The sequence below is a fragment of the Betta splendens genome, chromosome 9 (genome assembly GCF_900634795.4).
Source record: "Betta splendens chromosome 9, fBetSpl5.4, whole genome shotgun sequence".
NCBI lineage: Eukaryota > Metazoa > Chordata > Actinopteri > Anabantiformes > Osphronemidae > Betta > Betta splendens.
This window is the reverse complement of record NC_040889.2, coordinates 875,105-902,981: the sequence shown is the minus strand read 5'-3', so window position 1 is coordinate 902,981 and position 27,877 is coordinate 875,105. Positions and strand designations below refer to the sequence as shown.

At 42.0% G+C, this 27,877-nt stretch overlaps 5 protein-coding genes across 5 annotated transcripts; 3 read left to right on the top strand and 2 right to left on the bottom strand.

The window, feature by feature from the left end:
• The first annotated feature begins 131 nt into the window (after positions 1-131).
• Positions 132-8,601, top strand: slc26a5 (solute carrier family 26 member 5). Its single transcript, XM_029162082.3, has 18 exons — positions 132-303; positions 1,475-1,744; positions 2,148-2,287; positions 2,495-2,605; positions 3,831-4,009; positions 4,249-4,413; positions 4,500-4,735; positions 4,888-5,035; positions 5,483-5,596; positions 5,801-5,878; positions 5,966-6,061; positions 6,484-6,590; positions 6,665-6,734; positions 6,838-6,930; positions 7,106-7,207; positions 7,355-7,537; positions 7,613-7,667; positions 7,751-8,601. The coding sequence occupies exons 2-18, from the start codon at positions 1,575-1,577 to the stop codon at positions 7,888-7,890; spliced, it is 2,187 nt and encodes a 728-aa protein (XP_029017915.1). The 5' UTR covers positions 132-303; positions 1,475-1,574; the 3' UTR covers positions 7,891-8,601.
• psmc2 (proteasome 26S subunit, ATPase 2) lies at positions 8,595-12,071 on the bottom strand. Its single transcript, XM_029162085.3, has 12 exons — positions 11,896-12,071; positions 11,574-11,611; positions 11,389-11,470; positions 11,173-11,272; positions 10,832-10,963; positions 10,652-10,724; positions 10,390-10,485; positions 10,138-10,302; positions 9,960-10,047; positions 9,598-9,800; positions 9,406-9,502; positions 8,595-8,882 (listed from the first exon to the last, which is right to left on the bottom strand). Exons 1-12 carry the CDS (start codon positions 11,963-11,965, stop codon positions 8,725-8,727), a joined length of 1,302 nt encoding a protein of 433 aa, XP_029017918.1. The 5' UTR covers positions 11,966-12,071; the 3' UTR covers positions 8,595-8,724.
• Positions 12,072-12,281: 210 nt separating this feature from the next.
• Positions 12,282-16,624, top strand: dnajc2 (DnaJ (Hsp40) homolog, subfamily C, member 2). The gene is made up of 16 exons (XM_029162083.3): positions 12,282-12,496; positions 12,956-13,146; positions 13,446-13,521; positions 13,596-13,694; positions 13,778-14,000; positions 14,079-14,144; positions 14,237-14,328; positions 14,675-14,796; positions 14,881-15,030; positions 15,140-15,228; positions 15,336-15,405; positions 15,501-15,682; positions 15,763-15,863; positions 15,993-16,103; positions 16,190-16,350; positions 16,444-16,624. The coding sequence occupies exons 1-16, from the start codon at positions 12,442-12,444 to the stop codon at positions 16,510-16,512; spliced, it is 1,857 nt and encodes a 618-aa protein (XP_029017916.1). The 5' UTR covers positions 12,282-12,441; the 3' UTR covers positions 16,513-16,624.
• On the bottom strand, positions 16,537-21,286 carry pmpcb (peptidase, mitochondrial processing subunit beta). Its single transcript, XM_029162084.3, has 13 exons — positions 21,137-21,286; positions 20,666-20,803; positions 19,785-19,871; positions 19,549-19,678; positions 18,857-19,055; positions 18,686-18,765; positions 18,470-18,582; positions 18,250-18,393; positions 17,894-18,054; positions 17,720-17,805; positions 17,538-17,626; positions 17,291-17,366; positions 16,537-16,702 (listed from the first exon to the last, which is right to left on the bottom strand). Exons 1-13 carry the CDS (start codon positions 21,218-21,220, stop codon positions 16,638-16,640), a joined length of 1,452 nt encoding a protein of 483 aa, XP_029017917.1. The 5' UTR covers positions 21,221-21,286; the 3' UTR covers positions 16,537-16,637.
• A 415-nt stretch (positions 21,287-21,701) lies between these two features.
• On the top strand, positions 21,702-23,725 carry phax (phosphorylated adaptor for RNA export). Its single transcript, XM_029163843.3, has 2 exons — positions 21,702-21,854; positions 22,100-23,725. The coding sequence occupies exon 2, from the start codon at positions 22,107-22,109 to the stop codon at positions 23,334-23,336; it is 1,230 nt and encodes a 409-aa protein (XP_029019676.1). The 5' UTR covers positions 21,702-21,854; positions 22,100-22,106; the 3' UTR covers positions 23,337-23,725.
• The last annotated feature ends 4,152 nt before the right edge of the window (positions 23,726-27,877 follow it).

Genomic DNA, 27,877 nt, shown 5'->3' with positions numbered 1-27,877 from the left:
GGAGCGTACAAGAAATGTGGCACAGAAAGTCACGCTCTTTCGCTGATATAAACCCATTTAAACCTACAAATCACAGAACGCATGCGCGGAGACGCCCCCCGTTTGTGGACCGGAAGATCAAACGGAATTCACCAGAGGAGTTCATCGTTTCAAAATAGACGATCTCCAGCGTGGCCATAAGTGGATACTGTTGTCTCCTCTTCAAAAGAACATTGCCTTGGTTAAACTTCAACTCGGGGTCAGTTTGAGTTTTATTCTCCTTGACGCCGGCAGCATCCTCCCAGGAGCTGGAAAAGGACGGAGGTAAAGTGCCTTTACGAGCATCTCCGCGATAACACTAGCTTAGAGGCTCATGTGCGGAGAGTCTGGAAAGGCAGTGTTCTGTCACAGCGAGGTACAACTAAGTTGACCGTGACTCCAGGTTCATATCCGACAGTCAGCGCAGGTATTTTTGATGGTTTATGCGCCACAATAATTTATTAAGTGATTTTTATAACAACGTGGCACTGGCAACCTACAGCTATACGAGGAAACGGGGGAGTGAGCTCGTGCCTGTCAAGTCGCTCGTGCGTCAGTTGGTTTGAAAATGAGAAAACCGGTGAGTCGGGTCCGAGCAGTATTAATGTAATAAATAATAAAATAAGTGAAACAAACTTAACCAACGCGTAGCACGAAAATTAGTAATATTTCCCCTAGGAAATGGAAATATTACTAAAACATTTTATTCAAAAATTACTTGACATCATCTACTTATCTGACACAATTAATTAATTAACTGAATCACAACATGTGACAACTCTCATGAGAGAATTCAGTAAATGAGCGCAGAACAATCTGCTACACGTCTGTTTTTTAGGTTCTGCGTGTTGAGTGTGACTTCCTAAATCACACAGTTGTATACAAAATATGAATTATTAAACAACAGGTTTTCTCTATGAATGAAGTAACCTCAGACAGGAGAGATGTTGACTATAGAATCACCAACGTATAGTAACTATGCAATGATGAATGTTTGACTCAGGCAATAGAGCAGTGTTAACAATGCTCTGCTCCTTATTAATCAACAGGCCCAGCAACCTCATGCTGATTCTGTTGTGGCTAATCTGCATGTGTATTTACATGTTGTGAAAATGATCATTGTCAGATTGTTTCCTCTCAACCAGTCGTGGTGTTCCTCTGACTGACATCGGAGTGATGTTATGGTTTTGTAGAGCAAACCCGGTCCAATACTTGATCACGTGCACTGCAGCTAATGTGCTTTCGTAACTGAGTGAACCTAAAATATTTGTTAAAATGCAACTGAGTCAAGTTTACCTTGTAAGTTCAACTGATGTCTCTTATCAGCTTAAACACACAGACCCGCTTGGTTTACGTCACTATCTCTTGGTATTGTTTGAAGGCATTGCCCCAAAAAGCAAGCAAAGTTTGCATTAATATCTGTCTTGTCCGTCTCCTCATCCCTTCTTTTGAGCAGCATAAAGAAGCGCACGCACGTTAAAGTGAAAGCAGTTACTGCAATGACCCAGAAGAGATAATCACCCTGACTCAGCACATCTAGACCTGCTTCCTCTGCCATGGAAGAAGTGACAGACAGTGAAGGCGTGGCGGCCAGCGAGGATCCAGAATCACCGCTGACCTACAAGGTCGACCGCCCGGTGTATGATGAAACCTTCATCAGGCTGCAGCTTCTCCACCATAAAGAAAATTCCACCACCCTGCGAGAGAGGCTGGCAAAGCATTTCCGGTATGCCTGAAAGGAGCAAGTTTGGATTCTGTTGATCCTGTGTGTAGGGACCGATTATCCACATGCAAAGATGAGAAAGGAATCGGTCTATACAGAATTCTGAATGAAGTCAATTTGCTTTAAGTGTCTTGTAAGTGGCTTTTCATAATTGCATCAAATCCAGTCAAGTATCTGTGAGAAATATTACAATGACTAATTATTATATTATATACCTATGCTGTCCTTTTATTTGAGTGTGTGTCTAGTTCGTGATGGTTGGTTTCTCTGGTTCTCTGCTCACACTCTGCAAGCACACAACAGGAAGAATATGTTAGAGGCAGGTAGATAATGAAGCGATAGGGCACAAGTGACTCACTGGCGTTACTGTGTGTTTTTCCTACAAGCTGATCTTGTCTCGTTTCAGATGTTCTTCACAGAGGGCCAAGGCTGCCGTTCTCAGCTGCCTGCCTATCCTGACATGGCTGCCGTCCTACCCAGTCAAGAAATACCTGTTTTCAGATGTGGTCTCAGGTCTCAGCACCGCGGTCGTGCAGCTCCCTCAAGGTACAGTAAGTGACCAACCAGCCCCGCTGTGTTGGCAAATGGCTCTGAGCTCTGTGTTCTTTACCTAGTGTGAATGGGCCAGCTGCCACCCCCCCAGGGGCTGCTGTGGACTCCACGCTTTGTTTTTGGATATCTGTGGCGCCAATGTTACTGTGCAATGGCTCTGTTCTCGTGTCTGCTTATTTTGTTTTCCATTTCTTCCCCCAGGTCTCGCTTACGCGCTGCTGGCTGCCGTGCCTCCTGTTTATGGCCTGTACTCATCGTTCTACCCCGTGCTGCTCTACACCTTCTTTGGAACCTCCAGACATGTATCTATAGGTGAGAAACAGCTGTTAACACCTAGGATCAGCTTCCACCCAGTGTGGAAACACTACATGCATATTGTAAACATCACTCATTTCCCCAAAACTATAATTAAGTTATTTAATGATGCGGTTATAACTGATGTGATAAAAGCTATGAAATCTCTACAATGTTGCTCTTTCAATACCTAGTAAGACAGGGTATCATATGACTGCTTTGGGAAGAGAATAGATGAAAATTTATTGTATTATGAAACCTTTGGCACTTCCCTAACCTTATTAACAGCGTAGTACACACACACACACATACGACCTGAGCTTCTCCAGCATTCAAGCAATACCCTCATCAAGCATATGAAGGTGAAGTTGAGTTGACGTGCAGAAACGTTTGAGATGTGATCACAGCGTCCTCATCTGACACAAGCAGTTAGGATTGTGTAATGCTGGTAACCCCACCTCTGACATCCCACACTCCCGACTTTCTTTAGAAGCCCCTCCAAGGCCTCTCTAATGTCAGCTCCAGCCTGCCGTGGGAGTCCCGTTTAATGGACTAGGCCTGCTCGACCTTTTTAAACACGGCTGTTAAGATGATCTAAACAGGACAATGAAGGCACAACTTTGGATCAGCTGGTTGAGTCGTAAAGTAGATTCTAACCAACATACTGATCGTAGGCTGCTGTGGGGAATGTGATCCTTAACTCCTGGCAGACAACTAAGACTAAATAACTGGGCTGTGGTTCAAGTGCTGGGGAAGGTGTCTTTTTCATTACAAGGGATACACACTCTCACACATTAAGTTCATATCCCTTGCAGGTCCACTAGACATAATTCCAAGTCTGGATAAGAGCAGGGCTAAAGTGAAATATGCCCATGATTAAGACACAATGTTTGCCAGAGGTTGGCTGTGTTTGGTTTGGCGTGTGTGGCGTCGCTCTTCCTCCCGCAGACGTCAGCACTGATAAGTCTGACATTTTAATATAGCATGTGAAGTGAAATATCATTGCAATGCAAACCTAAGCCTACGTTTCCTATGGGCCTTTCTGAACTTTTTATCAGAGGATGTGATAGGTTTGCTAGAAAACTCATCACCAGATCATCAAGCAAGTGCAGTTAGACAGTACAGGTGCTTGGAAAACGTGGCTGATGTTCACTTCCTGGACAATGTGACCATTTGATTTAGGGACCTACTCACAGAAAGCCTTTCGAAACCTGTGGTGTGTTTTTGTGCCTGTGATCTGCAGGTACTTTTGCTGTCATCAGCCTGATGATCGGGGGTGTTGCTGTTAGAGAAGCCCCAGACTCCATGTTTTCTGTCCAGCCTTCAAACGGATCCAACATTACCTTCATCAACGAGACAGCCCGTGATGCCAGGAGGGTCCAGGTGGCTGTGGTGCTCACGACCCTGGTGGGAATCATCCAGGTTAGTCTTAAAACAACTAACAGACTCTCTAGGGCAGCTGAAATGTACTGTTGATCATGGGATGCTGTTTCCAGTGCCCACAGAGCATCTGTGGAACAACAGTAACATGATCTGAGCAAAAACCTCTCGCTCAGAGCCATTGTTGGTGTTTCCACAACCTAATGTTTGTACTGAAACAAATCTTTCTTCTCAATCTTTGCGTTATTGCTGCCGCCTAATCTCATTTTGTGTCCTGTAAGATTCTCTTAGGTCTCCTCAGGTTTGGCTTTGTGGCGATCTACCTCACAGAGCCCCTGGTGCGAGGCTTCACGACGGCAGCGTCCATGCACGTGGTCATCTCCCAGCTGAAGTACTTGCTGGGGGTGAAGACAAAGCGTTTCAGCGGGCCTCTCTCTGCTATTTACGTGAGTTTACTGGTTTGAAACTTCGTTAGTAAATAAATGGATAACTTCCTCTGCATGATCACGCTGATCTATATCTCATGGCCCAGAGTGTCAAGGCGGTGCTCAGTGACCTCACCAGCACCAATGTGGTTACCTTCGTCCTGGGCCTGGTGTGTCTCATCTTCTTGTTCGTGATCAAACATCTCAACGAACGCTTCAAAAAAAAGCTGTTTGTTCCCATTCCTGGGGAAATTATTGTGGTCATCGTGGCGACCAGCGTCTCGTACGCCATCTCGCTGTCCGAGGAATACCACGTGGAAGTGGTGGGGCACATACCGACAGGGTAATGCTCCCAACTGAGTGATCTGAATGCAGACTTTGTCTTCTCTTTCTTTCTCATTTTTCTCTGTCATTGTTTTCCCCCATCAAGCTGTAAATGGAAACCTTCAATAACACCTCAGCTGCAACCAATAACATTTTCTCACTTGTTCCCAGGCTTCTCCCGCCTACTGCCCCCGACTTCTTGCTGTTACCCAACATAATCACAGACTCCGTCGCCATAGCGATCGTAGGATTCTCAATGGACATTTCACTTGCCAAGATTTTTGCCCTGAAGCATGGCTACAGCGTGGATGGCAACCAGGTCAGTGTAGACATTTTAACACTGCTAACTAGTGTGAATCAGGATGATGAGGTTAAAGATGACCTAGACCTCTAACATGATAACATATGTTCTGTTTAAGCAAAAGTTTGAGTAAAGCTGAATACTGTAAAGATGAATCACTGTTTAGTTACAGGTGAATATTTTGACAGCCCAAACATCTGGTTCTGCATAACTGGAATCTACTGTATGTGTGATGTGATTTTAGTCCTTTAGAAGGCTGGCTTGATAATAATGGTCTGGGTTTAATGTATTTGTTTGGTTCCTTTCATTAAATCAGCTTTGAAGAGAAATGCTTGGAAAGCAGATATCGTTTTGGTTCAATGACATGCAAACTCATTTTGCAAAAACAGTTGTTTACTTTATGATACAGTATTTTCATTCTGTTAACGTCACTTGAACACTTGTTTGTGTCTTTTCTAATATCAGGAGCTCATTGCCCTCGGCCTGTGCAACTTCGTCAGCTCTTTTTTCCAAACATTTGCCATCACTAGCTCCATGTCTAGGAGCCTGGTCCAGGAGAGCACAGGAGGGAAAACAGAGGTCTCATGCACATTCTTCACACACGCACATTCACTCTCTCACACACACACACACACACACACACACACACACCCACACACACACACACACACACACACACACACACACACACACACACCAATTATACTAAGTGGTTTAAATTGGTATTTTAAAACGAGGTTGAACAAAGAGAGATGTTGAAACTGTGTTTGTGTGTATGTTTAGATTGCAGGACTGGTGGCGTCTCTGGTGGTACTAGTGGTGGTGGTGGCTGTCGGTTTCGTCTTCCAGCCGCTCCCTCAGGTGAGTCAAACTGAGCAAATGATGCAGAACGTCCAGTGTAGCAGACAGGCGTCAAAGGTGGAGCCGCTGACACTTTTATTTTCTCAGACCGTGCTGGCTGCCATCGTCATGGTCAACCTGATGGGGATGTTCCGCCAGTTCAGAGACATCTGTCGCCTGTGGAGGACCAGTAAGATTGAACTGGTCAGTCGAACGCAAGTAACCATCTGGAAAAATTGAGCAAAATGAGATGGTGTACGTTTTAGTCACAGGGATTGACGGTGGCACACATTAATAGAGACGGTGTGGACTGTGTGACACAAAACAAACAGTTGTTAAACCTTATCAGTGTTCAGTTCCGCTACACAGTGCATCATGAAAGGGGGCTAATGTCAAAGGCTTTGGGAGTTTCCTTCATCATAATAAGCTGGGTTGATAATTTTCTCATCATCTGCTAATTAATTTAACCATAAATGACAGCTAAGATAAGATACAGGGGATGTCCACCGCCTGTTTGTGATAGGCTTTTCTGTCTCTTAGGAGGCAAAGAGGACGTAGGTGTTTGTTTTTCCACCAGGCTACAATACACCACATTTGTTCATTTCTGTTTACGCTCTCCGTCTCAGACCATCTGGCTCGTAGCCTTCGCAGCATCTGTGCTGCTCGGCCTGGATTACGGCCTCCTTGTTGCCGTTGCGTTCGCCATACTGACTGTGATTTACAGGACACAGAGGTACTGATAAGACAGCTGCTTATTTTAGCCAGTTGATAGGGAGAATGTAGTGTAAAATCCATTTTATCTTTTAGCCCAAGAAGTGGAGTGTTGGGGCACGTTGCTGGTACAGGCCTGTACTATGATGTGAATGAATATGAAGAGGTGAGTCTCCCAAAACACACAACACTTACATGTAGTGGAAATATTTCCCAGCTGGTTTCATGGTCTGATCCCTGAATGCTTGTGATCTGTGTTCTGTTCCCAGGCTGCTGAATATGAGGGGATTAAGATTTTTCACTCCAACTCTTCAATCTACTTTGCCAACAGTGACCTTTATATAAACGCCCTCAAGGAGAAAGTAATCCCAACCACTGTCCATTTGTGTGTTGTAAATTCTAAAAATTTTAAGATGAATGACCCCTCCAAACTCCACATGAGCACTAGCATATTTCTAAAATGCTGTTTTGGAGTTTTGAGCAAAGACTAGGACGACCAACCTCTCACCAGACTCTTTGTTGTTGATGTCTGCACAGACTGGAGTAAACCCTGCACAGTTACAAGCTGCCCGGAAAGCCCAGAAAAAGAAAAAGAAGGCCAACAGTAAGCACAACTCTCCACTCAAGATCTGTGTCAAGGTAAAGCCTTCTTTCCTTCACCTTTTGCCCAGCCTTGTCTTGGTGCTCAAACGTAAACATTTTCATACTATGGAAATATGCAGCTCATTTCAAAATAAATGTCTGTAGATAAATGGATGTCCCATGACCCATTGTTGCTGTGTTCAGTACAAAAAGCAGGGAGTGACTCACGAGGTTGCGGAGGAGAAGAATGGCCAGCTGCAGGACAAACACGGGTCCGACTCGGAAGACGCCGACTTCCTCGAACCCCTCAGCGCCGTTCACTCTATCATCCTGGACTGGACATCTGCCAATTTCATCGATTCAGTTGGAGCCAAAGCCATCAAACAGGTTAAGATTTTAACATGTTAATTCCAAAAGTAGTATTTTTAATTTGTTTTTAATGAGACCTCTGTGCTTCTGCAGGTTATTAAAGAATATGAAGCTGTGGATGTGCGGGTGGTCATAGCCGGCTGCAGCAGTAAGCGATCACGTTTTGGTTGATGGTCTCGTGGTAAAAGTACTTGTCTGATCACTTTTTTTATGTGTGCTTGGACTTCTCAGGGACTGTGTTGGCCGAGCTGGACGCGTTGCAGTTCTTCACCGACGGCATGAGCACAGGCATGTTGTACCCCACGGTCCACGACGCAGCGCTGCACTGTCAATGTCCAAACACTGCTCCAGTCAATGAAACAGTTGTATAAGTCACAGCTGTAACAAGAACAAATCATAGCAGGGTCGTGACTTGGACAGCAGATGTGGGAAGACCCCAAAAACGGCCAGTTGGAGCAATCTCCAGCATCACCCTACAAATGAACAATCATTCACACTGACCAGAGGTGCTTGCTGACCTGACAGCTGTTACACTTTAAGTGCCCAAAGAAGTTAAATAAGTTTTTATCCAATCACAAGTCAGTTGACATTCCTACACTCAAACAAATCCAAGGTTGCACATAACTTAAATAGATCTAATTCAGCAGTTAGATGTTAGAATGTTATGAGCAACCTTCCCATTTTTGAGTGTGTGCAGTCTCCAATAGGGGAACTAAACTGCAGTTTTAATGTTTTTTTTGTGGTTCTGTTTTAAATGTAAAAAAATGCTGTCGCTGCTGTGACAGATTTTTTTTTAGTACAAACCTGTAAAACTGACTGGAAACTATTATGATCACGTGTCCTGATTGATATATTTTATTGTTCGCTGTAGTGTTGTTGAACTATTTAAACCAGCAGGAATGACACTTTCAATTTGTAGGAGTATGTTTGTTGTTACAGTCCATTTGCACTAAAACATTAAGACACACTGTCAGACATTTTTAGGAAGAAAATTGCTTTGTTTGTGCTGTTACTGTAAAAACAGGATGCCTTCAAGTTACTATTCTTTGCATATACAGTAAATAAAACACTTGAACCAGGAATAGAGTTTATTTTTAAGCAAACAAAGAAAACACAGCGACTTTTCTTTCTTCGAAAAGCTGTTATCATTTGAGAGAAAGAGGGGAAAAAAAAGCCCAAGGGAAAACTTTCACACACACAGACTCTCAGTTATAGGTCATGTATCTGGGGGTGGCGCTGAACTTGGCGTAGGACTTGATGACCTTGTTAACGGCCTCTAGAAAATCCTTCTCTGTAGCAACCTTCCTTCGTGCTCTGATGGCGAACATGCCGGCCTCTGTGCAGACGCTGCGGATCTCGGCACCTGGCAGGAAACATCACAATTTGCTTATGGAACATTTTTCATGGAAAGTTCAGACATTACTTTTACAGTTAACTGATTTCTTTTTTAGAAGCATTTAAAAAAAATGGAGACATGTGGTCCTTGCTGGAGCGTGACAGCAAGATGCTGCAGCGCCACCTTATGGCAAGTATTGTGTAACGCATAACTAGCTAGCAGATGTTATTAGTCGACCAACAGATAGATATATCTATCTCTAACAAATCTATCTGTTGGACTCATGTTTTCAGTTCGCCTCTGTCAAGTTCCATGCCGTTGCTTTGTTCATTGTCGTCTCATTTTGTGACCAAACCTAAGGAGGTTCTGTCAATAATTAGAGCTCTCTTCAAGAGCTTGTAAGTCACAGCCTAATCCTAAAATGAGTTTGGCTACAATTTTCTTGTAGGTTTGTTCTATTTGTGTAATAATTTGTCACTATTTTCCATAAATGTGGGGGTGCACAAGTCTTAATGAGCTATTTGACAAATGAATGCTACGTCCATCTTACCTGTGCTGTTGGGGCAAAGACGAGCCAGCAGCTCAAATCGAATATCTCTTTCCACACTCATGGAGCGGGCGTGGATCCTGAAGATGTGTGTGCGACCCTGAAATACAAAAACAACCAATAGTGAGATCTGAGTGGCTGTACAGGCAAGTATTATGCAGGATAATGATGTGTGTACATCTTGTTAACATTCACCTCCAGGTCAGGCAGGCTGAACTCAATCTTCCTGTCCAGACGTCCTGGACGCATCAGGGCTGGGTCCAGTGTGTCTGGTCTGTTGGTGGCCATCAGAACTTTAATGTTTCCGCGAGGATCAAAGCCATCCAACTGGTTGATGAGCTCCAGCATTGTCCTCTGGACCTCATTGTCTCCTCCAGCGCCGTCATCAAAACGGGCACCTGCCAGGTTAAAAGGACAAAAGTGTTGCTCTGTTTAGTTATATTGTAAAATAGATTAGAAATACATTTTTGTAGGAATGGATCACAGCACAGATTGAAAAACATGTATCACTAAGTGATGTTAAACACTATAGAACAAGACACGGGGGTAAGCCTTACCTCCAATAGCATCAATTTCATCAAAGAAGATCAGACAGGCCTTCTTAGTGCGGGCCATCTCAAACAGCTCCCGCACCATCCTTGCTCCCTACAGACACAGCCAGGACAAAGAAAAGGTGGAGTTAGATTAAACATCAATTCAAGGAACATGCTCTAGTCACATGTTAAGCGCTCCCACCTCTCCCACGTATTTCTGCACAAGTTCGGAGCCAATGACTCGGATGAAGCAAGCATCTGTCCTGTTGGCTACAGCGCGGGCACACAGGGTCTTTCCTGTGCCAGGAGGCCCAAAAAGCAACACACCTTTTGGGGGCTCGATGCCCAGATTGACAAATCTCTCAGGCTATGGAGAAGAGGATGCGAGAAAAGCATAAGTGAGGCTTGAGGAGGACATGGTCAGGAACCTTCAGGGGTGTTTGTGAATGCTCACATGCAGCAGGGGAGTCTCCACCACTTCTCTCAACTTCTCGATCTGCTCCTTACATCCACCGACATCACTGTAGGTCACGTCAGGCTTCTCCTCCACCTAAAGCACAATAATGGCATAAATAAATGTTGGAATAAACAGCAGGTCAATATTTGAATAGTTATGTATTTCTAATATAAACACAGAATTCTTATAATAAATTAGACATAAACATAACCATCCTCCTCTGTCCTTTAAGGGAGCTTCTCTTAAAAGGCACTTGTACCTGCATCATGGTGACAGTGGGGTCAATCTTGGGAGGCAAAGGAATGTGGATCTGATACTTGTTTCTGTCAACGCTGGAGGAACAGAATAAGTGCTAAAAATCAGGAGAGTATTTCACCACATATATAGTGTATCTGGTAATTGATGAGACTTGAATATTCAAATAATATGGCTGCCTTACCCCACTCTCATGCCCTCTTCAATGTCAGTTGGGGCCACCTGGTCACTCAGGTCCACCACAAACTTGGCAAACTGCTTGACATTGATAATGTATTTCGGGTCTTCAGAATCTGCATTGATGATTTTTGTGCATCTGTTGAGATTAAAAGGATGTTACTAGCTACTCAAATACAACAGGTGAACATTTAAGGACAACATTACTGGTACTAGTACTCCGAAGGGGCAGTGATTCTGCAGTGTATATTGTTTGGAACTGTAATATCTTTATTATGATGAAGGATTCTTTTACCACACTCATGAATATGAATATAACCCCCACTTCCATCACACAGTTTGCTCTACCTTGCCACCTGCAGTGGCTGTTCACTCTGAAGAGTCTGTTTGTCAGCAGCCAGATCCCAGAGCGCTGGAGGGGCTAGGCCAGTGTCTGACTCCTTGATGCCTAACAGAGGCAAAAACACTGTTACACACCTCACCCAGTCCCAACATCTGAAGATAGCAGTTAAATGAACATATAACCACAAAGTCCCTGTCGCCGTTACAAATCTTATCACCAACCTGTGAGCTCGTTGATCTTTTTAAGCAGTTGCTGGATGTCATCTTCCACTTGCTTGATCTGTCTGGAGTAGGTGCTTTGACCCTGGAAATCAAACCCAATTAAATATCATTACAAATACATATACCACGTAAAGTAACCCCGTAGCCATCACAAATGCTGCTTTGTCTTTCAAGGCCTTACGTACATAAGTTTTCAGCAGCGCGATGTCTCCTTCATCCAAAGCTGTCGTAAGGAACACGAAAACAACATCAGAATCAGTGGCACTGGGCCGTTAGCATTGCTAGCAAACCGAGAGGTTCCGCTTTGTATTTATATGGATGCATTAATATACTGGCCTTAACAGTTTAACCAGCGAGATATTAATACATTCGTTTATTGAACAACAATGATTTAAGACTCTGATAAATAATGTTTTTACTTAGGAAGAGCTAATGTTAGCTACGTTGCTAACGTCGACTTCACGTTTACGCCATGCTTTTTATTAAAGTGTTTCATTTGCAACATACCTCGAATAGGTGAATCCTCCTTTTCCTCCTCCTTTATCTTCCTTTGGTCGTCTCCCAGATAGTCCGGCATATTTAATCTGAATGAAAGATGATCGCAGAAAGAATCTAGCTGCTTCAGCAGCTACACTGTACAATTACACAGCAGCTTTGAGCCTCTTGTGATTTCCGCCGCTGCGCGCCACTCACCGGAAATAGATTGCTTGATTTTATTGTGGTTGTACCACCGATAAAAATTGCTTCTGTCACGTAATCATAAAATCAAACAATAAATATACAACACGTGTTTTGTTATGATCAAACAAATATATCCTCTTTCTAGTGGAAATTAGAGTTCAATTAAACTGGCGGAACTAAAGTGACGAGGAACCAAAGTAACAACCCGGAGTATCTAGCGGCGTGACGACCAGGCTCGTTCTCGGATTGGCACTGATTAAGAGAGGCCCATGTGGTGTGTTAAAGAGCGGGCCACGAAACTTTAGCACTTTATAAAGCTTCTCCTATAGAGTTTACGAACCTGGATGTTGGCGTGGCCTTCATTTTTAGAAGATGTTGCTAGAAGCGCTTGACGGCGATGAAACGGTTGTGTTTGGGTCAGCTGCCGGTAAGCATGTAGGAGGCCAGAGGGAGGTAGCTGCTAAGCTACTAGTCTTTTATATAAAGCCTTCCTATTCTCGCTAGCCAGCAGTGACTAAACCGATGTTACTATTCAATTCAGATCTTCCAAGATTCATTTTGTTTGTAGTTATCCTGTATTATTTCGATATTGTTTTTATTCAGTTGCATAACGTCACCTGACTGATGCCCACTCATTGTCACACTTACTGCATTGATTTGTTAGAGCTCTTGGCTGTTACTAGCAGCTCTTAATGTTACTACTTAGCCTTTTCACAGCCATTGCATTATATAATCTATTATAACGTCTGAACACCTGTTGTATTCTCTCAAAGTCACTGTTTCTCCAAAGCCTGATTTGCCAAACAGCAATAACACAATAACAAATAGCGCTAATCTCAGCAAAAGCCGAAGTATGTTATACGTGACTAGGTTGGGTGTTTGTCAGCCTCTGTGCAGGTGCAGGTGGAGCCGGTGGGCCGTTGGTTTGAGGCCTACGTAAAGAGGAGAAACAGGAACATTTCGGCATCCTTTCAGGAGCTGGAGGAAGAGGAAGAGTCGTCTGAAGAGTCGGAGGATGAGGAGTTTCAGCTGCAGGAGTGTCCCATGCTCCGAACACTTGACCCAAAGGACTGGAAGGTGTGGTATATAATCACTATGAACTAATGGTTCTTCTTTCGTTTTCAAGTGCCGTAGGTCCCTTCTTTACGTTAATGCAGGAATTGGGGGCATATTGTCTGCAAATTAGCTGTGTCTGAATCCTTGTTGCAAGGCCATCAGTAAATCTTACATGCTTTTGTATATTTATTAAGTTTGAGCTTCCGACTTCCTATGTTAACTTTTTTTCCACTCTTTTTCCAAAAGGGCGCATCTCTGTATCCAGGCAGTCTGCAACTATAAAGATATTTAATCTTTTCATGTTGTTGCTTATTTGTCAGAATCAGGATCACTATGCTGTTCTTGGGCTGCCACATCTGAGATACAAGGCCACACAGAAACAGATAAAAGCTGCTCGTAAGTATATTTCTTCCTAATGTTATATACAGGTTTCTCTCCTCCGTGTTAATACGAATACTGTTTCTCAACAGACAAAGCAATTGTCTTGAAGCACCACCCTGACAAAAGAAAAGCAGCAGGAGAGCAAATCGTAGAAGGAGACAATGACTACTTTACTTGTATAACTAAAGGTATAGATCTGTGCTGTGATTTGATTAGTTGGTTCACTGGCTCCAGAATTTGTACTACTATAATTTCTCTCTTTCAACCACAGCTATTGAAATCCTGTCAGACCCTGTGAAGAGAAGAGCCTTCGACAGTGTAGATCCTACTTTTGATAACGCTGTGCCTTCAAAGAGTGAAGGTAAAGAAAACTTTTTCGAAGTTTTTTACCTTGTTTTTGAGAGAAATGCACGATGGTCTTCCAAAAAGCACGTACCTAAGCTAGGAACCATGGAGTCATCCTTTGAAGAGGTCGATACTTTCTACTCTTTTTGGTAAGTCTCATATTTTAGGTAAAGGAAAAGGGAGTCAGAAGATTATAAACGGATAATCTATTGTTTCGACTGTTACAGGTACAACTTTGACTCATGGAGAGAATTCTCCTACTTGGACGAAGAGGAAAAGGAAAAAGCTGAATGGTGAGCTCCTGTGTATCACAGCATTTAAAGGTACTGAACCAGTTCAGGCTGCAGGATCTAACGTTTTTTTTTTTTTTTTTTCCTCTCTGCAGTCGAGATGAAAGGAGGTGGATCGAAAAGCAGAATCGAGCTTCCAGAGCTCAGAGGAAGAAGGAGGAGATGAACAGAATACGAACACTAGTTGGTACAGTCCTTCAAAGCAAACACACACCTCAAGGGTGGGGCAGAATTAAAAATGTTAAATAACCTGCATAATAATTCCTAACACATGGGAATAGTTTGTAATACTGTCAATCATAAATCCACATTTTATTTTCTTAAACATCTGTGCTCCAATTTTGAATTCAATTTTCAGTTTTAAAAATAGCTTTGTTTTACAACTTGAAGACAGAACAGAACACATGACTAGAACACATGCACACTTTTAGTTTCTGAAATGATGTACTTTGAGTTTGAACTCAATATGCAGGAGGCTCCGTAAATTAGTGCTGTATAATTGAGCGACACTGATTTGTGCTATTCCTCTGCAGATACTGCCTACAGCTGTGACCCTAGAATAAAGAAATTCAAAGAAGAAGAAAAAGCCAGGAAGGAATCTGAGAAGAAAGCTAAAGCTGAGGCGAAGAAGAGGGAACAAGAGGAGAAAGAGCGAGTATGTCTTTTACCAGAACTCACAAATGTAACAGTGTTTGCTTTTGAGTTGATGACACCCTTTTGTCTTCTACACGCTCAACAGGCAAGGCAGGCAGAGCTAGATGCCGCTCGTTTAGCCAAGGAGAAGGAGGAGGAGGAGGCCAAGCTGGCAGCCCAGCAGGCTAAGAAAGAGAAGGACATTCAGAAGAAGGCCATCAAGAAGGAGAGGCAAAAACTCAGGACTACCTGCAAGGTTCATTTTCACAGAACCAAATAAGGGTCATTTGAAAGTGTCTCACTGAAGTCCCAGATGTGCTTCAGCTCGTGTTTTCTTGTTTCTTTGTATCTTTCTTCACGCACAGAATTGGAATTACTTTGCTGAAAATGAAGCTGACGACGTGAAAATGATGGAGGAGGTGGAGAAGCTCTGTGATAGGCTGGAACTGACAAGGTGATGTAATTGTTTTGGATGGATTATGTTTTAAATAATGTTATTAAATATAGTTATAGTAGTAATAGTTTTCAACAGAGATGATAAACAGATATTTATGTCTGCAGTCTGCAGTCCCTGAATGAAATCCTGGCATCCAGTTCAAAGGAAGATGGGAAGGCAGCTGTGGAGAAGCAGGTAGAAACACAGCCCTTAGTTCAGATACAGGGGGTGCACAAGGATATTGTAGAATCAGACGTTGCAGAGCATGTTGTGGCTTCCTGTGTGCACAGGTACAGGAGGTGAATGCCCAGCTGCAGAGGGAGAAGGAGGCTGAGGTCCAGGCAAGGCAGGCAGCACGCAGCGTGGAGCAGGCTAGCGGTGGAGGGGGAACGGCAGGGAAGGGCTGGGGGGAGGAAGATCTCCAGCTGCTGATCAAAGCTGTTAACCTGTTTCCGGCTGGAACCAACGCCAGGTACATTACAATCCCTGCTTTGTGATCGTAAATGTTTGTCATTAAAATCTAATTAAGATTATTATCCCTCCTCGTTCCAGATGGGAAGTTATTGCCAACTATATGAACTTGCACTCCAACAGTGGTTTGAAGAGGACAGCCAAAGACGTCATCAACAAAGCCAAGAATCTGCAACGGCTGGGTGAGCTCAGTGTGTACCCTAAAAGCGATCACTGGAAGCTACACGTGAATGAAAAACCAGCATTTGACACACCTGTCACAAGCTCAAAAAATGCGAGTTGTCTAATAAGCTAAAATGTTTTCTTCCAAGATCCAGGACAGAAAGACGAGATCAACAAAAAGGCCTTTGAGAAGTTTAAGAAGGAGCACTCTTCAGTGGCACCCTCCATCGATAACGCTGTGCCCTCAGAGAGATTTGATGGTGAGCTTTAATCCCAAGTGGAAAAAGAATCCCAGTACAGTATACATTTTGTACTTGTACAAGTGTGTTGTTTCCCTTTCCTTCAGCTTCTGGCAGCGACGGCAGTGCTGCTCCCTGGACTACAGAGGAACAGAAACTCCTTGAACAAGCCCTGAAAACATATCCAGTCAGCACACCTGAGCGGTGGGAGAAAATTGCCGCTACGGTCCCTGGACGAAGCAAAAAGGATTGTATGAAGAGGTACAAGGTGAGGTCCCATGAGCTTCTGTACATAAGAACATTTAATACATAGAAAATCTGTCTGTGCAATGTTAAACTATTCTGTTTGTTGCCCTGACAGGAGCTGGTGGAGATGGTCAAAGCCAAGAGAGCTGCTCAGGAGCAAGTGGCAATCAAAACTAAAAAATGACAAGAACCACAAGAGACAATAGTATCTGTTATTTTAACATTATGATGTTGGTCTTTATTTTATAATAAAATGAAGGGGAAAAAACTACAGAATAAACGGTTATATTCCATTATACAGGTAAGAGATTAGGATCTCATCCAAAACATTCCACTCCGGATCTGGTTGTATTCAGGCAGCTCTCCAATCGGACCTTTAAATGGGGGAGAAAAGAAGTAGCACTTAATATTCTGTAACAAAATTACTTTTAATTAAATACATTTTTGTAGCTCAGGCCACTGTATGAACAACTGACTTTAGGTTACAATATTATAATTTAAATTTCCTTTTGCTATACTGAGAGGCACAAAGACCCAATTTTATTAATACATTACAAATTAGTGCACAGTACTCGACCAGGGAAAGTCAATCCTGGTTTTTGACTGCTAATGCTCTGCTTCCTTTGCACTTAGTTTTTGAATGGTTTTCACAAGTTGAGAAGGACTCATTAGGAAAACGATCATGACAATAATTCCAGTACTGGGCTCTGCTATCCCTGTTTTAGCAAGACCTGTGCCACAATACACAGGAGCATGTTGACTTTGTAATCAGCCCTACTGAAATTCAACAAAGCACTCTGCCACCGACATGTGTCAAGCACATTCTGCGCTTGCACAATAAATAAAAAGTGCTCTCCCACATAAAGAAAGGTATATTAAATAGTCAACAATGAGTCATTCGTGACCTACAACGCTGGTTCCAATAAATACACAGTTCCTACTTAGAACCAAAGAAAACGTACCAACAGCAGCAATGGCAGGAGGCTTGTTGTGGATGTATTTGGTGCAGACGTCCCTAATGGTATCGGCACTGATGGCCTACAGAAGGATGGACACGCAACCATGTTACAAAACAGTTAGTGAAAACATTAAAGTGCTAAAACATGTTGATTATACCTATACATTAGTTCAGTCAATTCAGGCATCATTCACTTTTGGATGGAGATGTAAATTTAATTAGGTTTTTTCCATGGACCTGGATCCACTCACATTAATTCTGGCCTCCAGCTCATGCAGAGGGATCCTACGACCATAGCACAGGATCTGTCTGCCTATGTCCTCACAGATGGGGGTGGATCCTAGGCAAGCAAATAAACAAGATGAATCCCCATTGACTACGTCATTGACAGATTTCCTGATTATTTGTGCTGTCTGACATCACGCTATTTTACCATCAAGATGGAGGAGCATGCTGGTCTTCAGCAGGTTCTTTGCACGATTCACCTCACTCTCTGTTACACTCGTGCAGAGAGAAATCCTGATGACAAATAAAAGTGAGAATCATCATTTATATTTAGACCAGTAATATGCAGAAGCTATGCTAACCCGTCCATCAATGCACTCACCATTCCATCTGAGTGAAGTGAATCATGTCTTTAATGGTGTCAGGCTCACACACCATGTAGAGCCCCCACAGACCTGTGTCTGTGTAGCAAGTGTTAAATGACTGAAAGCTGTGGCACAGATTTCCCTGACAGGCCATCTGAGCCAACTTACTGGACATGTTCTGGGTTCACAAAAGACAACATTTAATTAGGTAAGCAGGCAAATGCTAAAAATGTATTTCAACTCATTTAAAGCTTTTTACACGCTTTACTGCAATGGTGCCTGGTTTTAATGTCTTGGCTGATCTGTGAATATTGCTGAAATTTTTGCACACACAAGATGCTCATATAAAGAAATGGGTGGACTCAGGACTCACCACGCCGGCACTGAATGAGCGATCCCAGTTTCCAATTAGAGTGTTGGCAACCATAAGAGGTATGGTGTCAGGATGAGACCATCCAACGGATTCTACTGCAATGGCGATATGGGCCAGGGGCAACTTGTCATCATGCTCACGGATCTGTACAAAAAAATAAAAAACTGTCAAAGAGAATCAAAGAGAATACTGTTGCACAACTAACAGGTTTTAACATTACCTCACTTCCGGTGAAGCAACATGGAGGAAGTGCTGGAGGTTCACCTTTGTATGTGCCTGGGAGACCTCCAAAATAATGCTTGGCCAAGGAGATGAGCTCATCATGTGCAACTCCTGTAAACAATAATATACTAAACCTTCAAATGTTGCATTTTGTTTCATTATATTTGTTGTGTTGGTTTACGTGAGACTAATATGAGAAGAAAACCGCTCTGACCTCCAGCAGCAGCAAGCACTGTTCTGGGGCCTTTGTAATGTGTAGTTATGTACCGATAGAGGTCTCCTCTCTTGATGGATCTGAGTCAGATATAAACAAACAAATGACTTTCACCAGAGAAGAAAAATACAAACACAGCATACTCTTTGAGCAAAGCTTTAAATGTTTTACCTGATGTTCTCTCTTGGGCCCAAGATTGTCAGACCCAGAGATGAGGACTTATAAGCTGAAGCATGTAAGTAGTCAAAGACCACTTCCTGCATATTGCTCTCTACTTCCTGCATCTCCCTGAGTATGACGCCTCGCTCCCTCTCAATGTCTGATTCATGCAGCTTGCTGTTCTGGATGATGTCAGCCAGGATCTCCACAGCTTGGAAAAAATGGAACATTTAATATTTTGATATGAACTTGTCCACTGGTGGGACAGTACAAGTCCTAAGCAAAGTGTGACAGGTTCTTCAGAGTAATCATCAGACACAGAAGATTCAACTATATCATATTCCAGGTCCCAGGTGTTTTGGGGACAAGCAAATCAAATGCAGCAACACCTATTGTCAAGGTCCAACATACTCAGCAGAACTACAGACTTGCAGGGTGGATGTAAGAACACAAATGAGGCTGCCACTCTGCATTGCATCAAGATCAGACATATCATTTTTTGAGGTACTATGAAACATCACATAGGAACTCACAATGTCTCAGAAAACGTACACTGAACACACCAATCGATATAATTGTGATAAGGCTGGAGTGTTTCTGGAGCAAAGTTCCAGGATTTATGAACACTGCCTGGGTCACCTCAATGAGAATCTGATGATAAGGGACATCACTTACATCAACCCAGTATTTCTGCTGTTGTTTACCTTGTGGCAGATCCTTGGAGAAAGCTTTGGCATAATACACAGTTTGCTCCCGGGATGTGTATGCGTTCAGATGTGCCCCCATGTTCTCAATCTCGAGCTCCAGATCTATCTGGGATCGTTTTCTAGTGCCCTGAAACACACATATTACAAACAAATATATTTGTTTTCTAAGTCACCAGTTGAACAGTGTGTAATTACTTGTTGCAAAACAAAGTGCATCAATGTTATTAAATTACCTTAAAGGCCATATGCTCCAGAAAATGTGCTGTTCCATTATTTATCATGTCCTCATAGCGGCTGCCAGCATCTATCCACAGACCCACCTGAAAAAAAGGCCATTACATATAGACATTGTAACCACAAAATCGCAGTGAAAGGAGCAAAAAGGAATCTAAGAAAAAACTCCAAATCTCATTGTGGCCATTTTTGGCCACGAACACAAGGGGGTTCTTTTGTGTTTTACCTTCCCTGCAAAAAAATAACAATGCACAAAAATGAATTTTTGTGTGAGTTTGTTGCATTTGTGGTATTATTGCCCTCTATTACACTAAGAATATAGAAATTTTTCATTGTTGTATTTTTCCCTAGTGTGACTTATGCAATTAAACTAGCATTTAAATGTTTAAAAAAGTTAAAAGTAAATTGTCATTTTATACTCAATACAAGAACTGATTCTATTCAACATATTCATGCAGTGAAAGTAGCAAAAAAACTAAAAAAAATTGAAAGAATTACAGCTTAAACTCGAACAACATGAAAGGGTAGTAAAAACGAACAAACCCAGAGGGTTAAAAAAATCATCAATGGTATCTTCACATCGCACTTATATAACACTAAGCTGTCTGGAAACGTCAAGAATGTGTGTAGTGTTTTTTTTAACTAAGTCATATTTTAAACTATGCGTCTATAGAAAACGGAAATAAAGTACAGAGCACAGGGACAAAAGTAAAATGTAGACAGAAGTCGAACTCCAGTCAAACGTTGGTATGGCTTTTGTGTCAACTACGTGACTAGAATCTAAGAGTAATACAACACAAAAAGACAAGTGAACAATAGCTCTGTACAAACCAACCAACCTGGACTGTTTATTTTTGCTGTAAGACAACCTTTAACCTACTGTGCAAGTGTTTAGCCCAGAGTCCTCCGAAGCCACACGGAGTCCGTTCTCTAAAGTGGTCACTTTAGTTTCGGGAACATTTAAGGCCACCTGCTGAGCAGCCTGAGTAGCGAGGAATCTACGGGATCCATCTGCGAGCTGCAAGTTGAAGACAGACGAGAGTTAAAAGTCACAATGACGCAACAAATTCAAGAAACTAACACCACCTATTGACAGTCTTCTATCAGCCACCATAAACGGAACTATGTTTACCATAGCTTGTCTACGTTACACGGGCACACGTCTATCAGTTCCTCGAGAATTAACTTTGCATTGACGAAGTAGCCTAGCTAAAATAATCTGTTAGCAAAAGCTGACCATGCCAAAGCACGCCGGCATTTTGGCTTACAATACACACAACAATGCTCACTGTCAAAGATCTTTCAATGACCTATTGTGACAAAAGAGTGTCTATAAACACATTTTTTTTACCAATTTTGACGAACTTGTCTTCAGTAAGTGTCTTTTACAGAGATATCTCCCGACAGACTTGAGTCCTTGTATCGATGCAGCCATATTGTTTATCTGTTACACTGCGCATGTGCGAAAATGTAATCGACGCATATTACGCAACATCCAGAAAAGTAAAAAACTAACAACGTAAAAGCCCAATCAGATTAAAATGGTGTTATGATAGACACGTTCAAAAGAATCTAGAGTAAAGAACTTCTGTCAAATAATAACATTAAAATCATATATTTACCTTTTGCAACACATAATTACAATCACCACAACCCAGAATACTTCTTTCTGTTTCAAACATTTCCATTAATCTCAGACACGATGTCAACTAAAAATAAAAATGAGACATTTTTAATAATATTTTATTACTTAATTATTAGATAAACAAAAATAGTCAAAGTCATTATCCCAACCTCAACCCTCTTTATAACAGATCACAGATCTATCAGTGTGTAAGGTTTCGACATGACTTGATTTGAAATTCTGGTTAAGTAGCATCTACACAATAAGCATTCAAATACAACGAGTTAGGACTAACCGCACCGTTAAGTTTATTAAGTCCAAGCTTAAGTTTATTTTGAAAGGTCTGACAGCTAGAAAACGGAAGTGCTCTTCTAGCCTAGCGCGAATTTTCTGAGGAGGGTTTTTTTAAGTTTGTCCATTGTGAACTACGTTACCACAGTTTACAGTAAGTGGTGAACTAAGCAAAGCTAACGAATGAATTTATATATAGCAGAGACTAAGATGATACGTCGTCGGGCTTTTGAATCTATTTCTCTGTCAATCTAGACTTGTTTATTTCTTTGACATTAGATTTCGTGCTGTCGTTAGCGGCTAACGGTGTCGAGTTAGCTATTATAAGCTAAATAACGTTAAGTTCAACTTTAGCACATGTGTTACATCAGCAGTCAACAGTCGTCATGTTTCTTTCAGAAAAGAAATGGCGGATGACGGAAATCTAATGGACGGTGATCTGGAAGATGGAGAGATCTCCGGGTCTGGCTCGGATACAGAGATGGGAATTTCAACTACAACACTGCAAGCTCGACCCCAGGTTGCTCCAGCTTTCAGCAGCCAGTCCTTCCAGAGCAGAGCTGCGGCTCAGGCGTCATCCGACGGCTACCGCAGCACCCGTGGGACGCTGGAGTCCAGCGACAGTGACCAGGATTCGTCGGATGACGAGGCGACTGTCTGGCGCAAGAAGCGTCAGAAGGTATCAAATACTCCCCAGTCGTCTGTCTTCACCAGCCGCCCTATGTCGGTTCGTCCCGTGGCACATAGTGCACTGGGAGGTCGAAAGGTGAACAACATCTGGGGCTCCGTAGTCCAGGAGCAGTGCCAGGATGCCATGACTGCAGAGCTGGGCTTCTTTGGCATGGAGGGTGAAGTTAGCATGTCCAGCAGAAACGTGGAGACTTATAACTTTGTCTTAGCCCGTAAGATTATGGAGAAGGAGAGGGAGATGGAGAGGCAGTCTAAGGAAGAGGGAGAAGTAAACATGCTGGATGCCCAGTTAGAGGATTACATGAAGAACCAGGGGTCAGCGGACGGTTCAGGAGAGGATGCGAAGAAGAGGCCAGCTAAAGAGAGACTGGGCCCCAAAGCTGAGATGGACATAAAAGGTCGGTATGAGATCACAGAGGAGGATCCTGAGGACAAAGTAGCAGATGAGATCGCATACAGACTGCGGGAGCCTAAAGCAGACCTGATTGAGCGTGTTGTTAAAGTTGTTGGCGCCAAAAAAGCTATAGAGCTGCTCGGGGAGACTGCCACACTGGAGGAAAGTGGCGGCGTGTACACTATGGATGGAAGCAGGAGACGAACACCAGGTGGAGTTTATCTGAACCTGCTGAAGAACACGCCTAGTATCAGCAAGAGCCAAATCAGAAAGATATTCTTTGAGGAGCAACAGAAAGATTGCAAAAGCAAAAAGGCAGCGCAGAAGAGGAGGCGACAGGTGTTGGCCAAGAAGATGAAACAGGCAATCGGCACACTGAACTTACAGGACCACGACGATGTCTCCAGGGAGACTTTTGCCAGTGATACCAACGAGGCCTTGGAATCACTGGAGGAGGCAGCAGAGGAAGAAGAGGAGGCTCAGGAGGAAGCTGCTGTGGGCAGTGAGGACACAGCTGTGGTCTACAACTCTGCAGACCTGGAGGTCTTCTGAAGCTTGCAAAACAAACTAAATTAAAGCAAAACACTGAAAGCACTGTATAAGTGATGAATGCAGAATGAACGTTTTTACCTATAAAACAGGAGCTTACGTTAACAAACACACAGTTTTTGTTTGCATGGATATAGATTTGAGAGTATGTATCCTTGCTGTTTGTCAGTTTGACTCAAATGTTTGATTTTAAGTCAAGTTCTGAGAAGTTGTCACAGCATTTTAAATTAACATTACTATTTTCTTGTGATTTGTTCAACAATCAATACATGAATGTTTTGTCTGTCTTTATTCTAAGTTTTATTCTCAGTTCTTGATTCATTTGTGTAACCGAACATAATTAAAGTTGATTCAGGTAAAACTATTAAAACAACTAGGTGGTTCCTGCTCCATTGCCTTATCTAATTGTCCTCTTTATTAGAAAAAAAATTTAATTTTTTTTTTTATTTATTCTACAATCGTATGCCTTAGAGATGTGTATTGCTGAGCTGAGTAGAACTACAGTAAATATTAGTCCACTAGATGGCACACATGTCATTTACCATAAGACAAAATGAAGTTCTGAACCCATACAAGAAAACAATAACAGGACAGTATATTTGTATGTAATACAAAGAAGCATATAACAGCAGTTAAGGTCTATTGTATTTCCTATTATCAAGTGTAACCAAATAAGAGCTAATACGCTTAATGAGATTTGGAGCTCTCTACCATCTTGGTGTTTTGTCCTCTGTATTTCTAAACTATTATTTCTAAAGATAATGCTAATTTCTTAAAGGTTTTCCCACAAATTGTAGCATTTTAATATTTAAAATAAAATATATAAATTATAAATATAATTTATTAGGATTGAGAATCAACTTTTCTTAAGCTAAATGACAAGATGCTGTAGGCAAGAAAGGAAAACCCTACATTTTAAACCAAGCGCAGATCTAAAACTGCAACAACGGGTGGTCAAAGTCTGGCGTTTCATGGTTTTAATAGACATTTTACTTTGCACAGCTTTGCAATTCAGTTAAAAGCAGATTTTTGAAGCTGTAGTTGTTGAGCATATAGTTTGCAACCCTATATTTGTCTTGCGAAGCAACGTTTTCTCCTTTAGATGAACGGACCTCAGTCAACAGAGACACCAACCAAAAAAAACACCACTGCGTCTAACTCAAAGTAAAAGTGTACAGTTGCCCCACACAGCTCTGGGGGAGATTGAATGCCTTTAATGGTGGCGGGGGATTTGTCAGCTAAAGCGCCTTGGAAATGATCATTATCTCTGCTCATGGCTGCAACATGAAAGGCCCAACTTTGTGGCAGAAATACGTTTGATAATCTCAACACTTAAGGCTGTTTTTGTATTTGCTTTTGGACTCGTCTCTGATAAGTCGTCAGTGTACATAAGGAGTTCCGTGGGGTAATTAGGCAAGCTGATTACTGTTTGCAGATGACACTAGCAACAACTTTCTGTTAGAATTTTTACTGTTGCTTCATCTGCCTAAATTCAGGGTTGAGTGCCTTTTCCACCACAGAAGAAAAGGAGTTTGCAGTTCATATGATGGCAAACAGACTGTGTTGTTTCCTTCCTGTTAAGGTGATCAAAGCAGGATTATCAAAGAAATGTGGGAGTTTCAGGAGGTGACTGATGTGCTGTCTTGTCTTATTCATGTGCAATTGTTACATGCGGTCTTTGGTCTCAGGACCTCTGTATTTGTCACCTGGCAACGAACTTGTTGCCTGGATACAACACGCTGTATTATACTACTACTATTCTACTGGATCACACAGTACCAAGGTTTAGTGTGTTTGGTGCTGCAGGATGTCAGCATTCAGATAGGTTTTCATTAAATATCAGTCTGAAAAACAAAGATAAATGTGGTGTTTTGTGAAAACTTGAATTATTTTGACAGATACTACAGTTGTTGTCTACAATTATGGAAATGCCTCAGTTATGGGTATGTCACAGATGATGAATTTAAGAGAAAGATTTGCTTTCCTCCCACTGATGATGACACAAGCAGAAATAAAATGCAGTCTAAGTTTATCAGTGCATCCCTGTTGACCCATTGGAACTTGTCAGACGAATGCAAAAACACAACTCTGAATCAAACCATGGAACATGGCTGACAGGTTGCAGTTTTAAATTTGCCTGCCTTTTACAGTCAAGTGTCTTTTGGAGTGAGTACTGCAAGGTGAGGTAGATAACACCATGATTACTAGTGACACCAGACGGCGACTCATCACTTTTGCCAAAACAAATGTGACCCAGAGGGGAACAAAAGTTGATTGTTGAAGGTTAGATATTTCACTCTGGACCCAAGGGTTAGAGTGGAGGTAGAGGTAAACATTATTTAATGTTTGAGGTCTTTTCACATGAAGAAAGCTCTTTAAATTGCCTTGTAGTCATGACCCAGCTCAAATGATGTCACAATCCAGTCAAATAAAGCATGAAATTTATTGTAGGCTGACAAGATATCCCCAGTCACTTCACATAAAGCGCTGTTCCTTCAAACCCAGCATGAAATTGATCATAGTCGCCAGAGGATGAGGGCATAAGAGATAAGAGGGATAATTATAATGTTAAACTGATGACTTTGCTTTGACAGTAAGAATACTAATAGTATGAGCTGAAACAATGACAGTAATCTGTGGAGCAGATCCACATGAGGGAGAATTACTCGAAATATAGATTTTCTCTGTTTTAGGACGAGGCATGCTTCTCATCCATCATAGCAAAATGAATGGTCATGTGACAGACAAGTGGTTATGACGAATGAATGATTTTTCCCACCCACAGGAATAGCTTTTTTTCTTTTCTTCTGTTGTTTAGTTAAGGCCAAGATCAATCTTCTTCTTTTTTGTTTTTATAGCTATTTGCCTCAGAGGAGTCAAAATGACAGGAAGTGTATCATTGCCACATTGCAATGGAGTGCTGGCTTCGACCTGGAAACCTGAGGTTGGGATTACGAGGATTACTGCTTGTCCATGCTGAACAATGTTCATTTCCCAATTTCCTCTTTTCAGTAATGTTCTTCACTGGTTTGGGAGTTGTTTCCTAAGTAGTCCTGTTTTTGTTTTCCTCAATTAAGGAGAATTAGCCAATCTATGAGGCATGTACTGTAGTTGTTATTGTTACTGTTAATCTGTGGAAAACGAATGAATTATTTTTTGTGATAATGTTTAAATGTTTGTTTGTTCTTGTAGTTGTGATGTGTTAAAACAGAAACTCATTCAATTCAATTCAATTCGATTCAATTCAATTTTATTTAAATAGCGCTAAATCACAACAAGGTAAGGCCTTACACAACTAAACCCAACGGATCCCACCCTCAGTAAGCCTTTTATAATTTGACAGCAACAGTGGAAAGGAAAAAACTGGGGGGGGGAGAAGCACAACTACTGGAGAGAAAAAGACAAGGTTAGTTAAACAATGATGGGAGTTTATTGGACAGAAGAGGTAGAAGGAAACAGAGGAGCTCAGTGTATAAATTAAGCCCCCCAGCAGTCTATGTCTATTGCAGCTTAACTAAGAGATGGTTCCTGTGACTAACAATCATTGCCAGTGACCTGAACCATCTCCAACTATAAGCTTTATAAAAAAAGGAAGGTTTTAAGCCTGATCATAAAGGTGCAGAGTGTGTCAGCTTCTCAAACCTGAACAGGGAGCTGGTTCCACAGAAGAGGCCTCCCGTTAAATACATTAGGAACCCGGCTCTCTGCGAACAAAGCGTTCTGCTGGAAGCATAAGGAAATATGAGGTCTTTAAGATAAGAAGGAGCTTTATTATTAAGTACTTTGTAGGTAAGTAGGAGAATTTTAAATTCTATCCTACATTTTACAGGCAGCCAGTGCAGAGAAACTACAGTAACGTAGGAGAAATGTGATCTCTCTTTCTAAGTCCTGTCAGGACTCTGGCTGCAGCATTTTGAAAAAGCTGTAGGCTTTTTAAGGAGCTGTTAGGACATCCTATGAGTAAGGAGTTACAGTGATCCAGCCTAGAGGTAACAAATGCATGAATCAGTTTCTCTGCATCACTCTGAGAGAGGATGCTTCTGATTTTAGCTATATTTCTAAGATGAAAGTAGGCGGTTCTGGAGATTTGTTTAATGTATGATGTAAAAGAGAGATCCTGGTCAAAGATGACACCAAGGTTCCTCACAGTAAAATCTGAAGCTAATGTTATGCCGTCCAGGGTGGCTATCTGACTCAATAGTGTCTGATTTTTAGGGCAAACAATAAGAACGTTTTATCTGAATTTAGTTGAAAGAAGTTTTGGGACATCCAGGATTTGATGTCTAGTTGATCTGTTTTATTTGGTTCCATGACATATATAGCTGAGTATCATCTGCATAACAATGAAAATTTATAAAATGCTTCCTAATAATCTCACCTAAAGGGAAAATGTAAAAAAAAGTATAAACTGAACAGTATTGGACCAAGCACAGAACCTTGTGGTACGCCATAGCTAATCCTTGTTCAAATCCTAAAGCACAGAACAGGTCCTCTGTCGCGGATCTTTGAGTTATACAACGGAGCTAACCTCCTCTGATTCACTG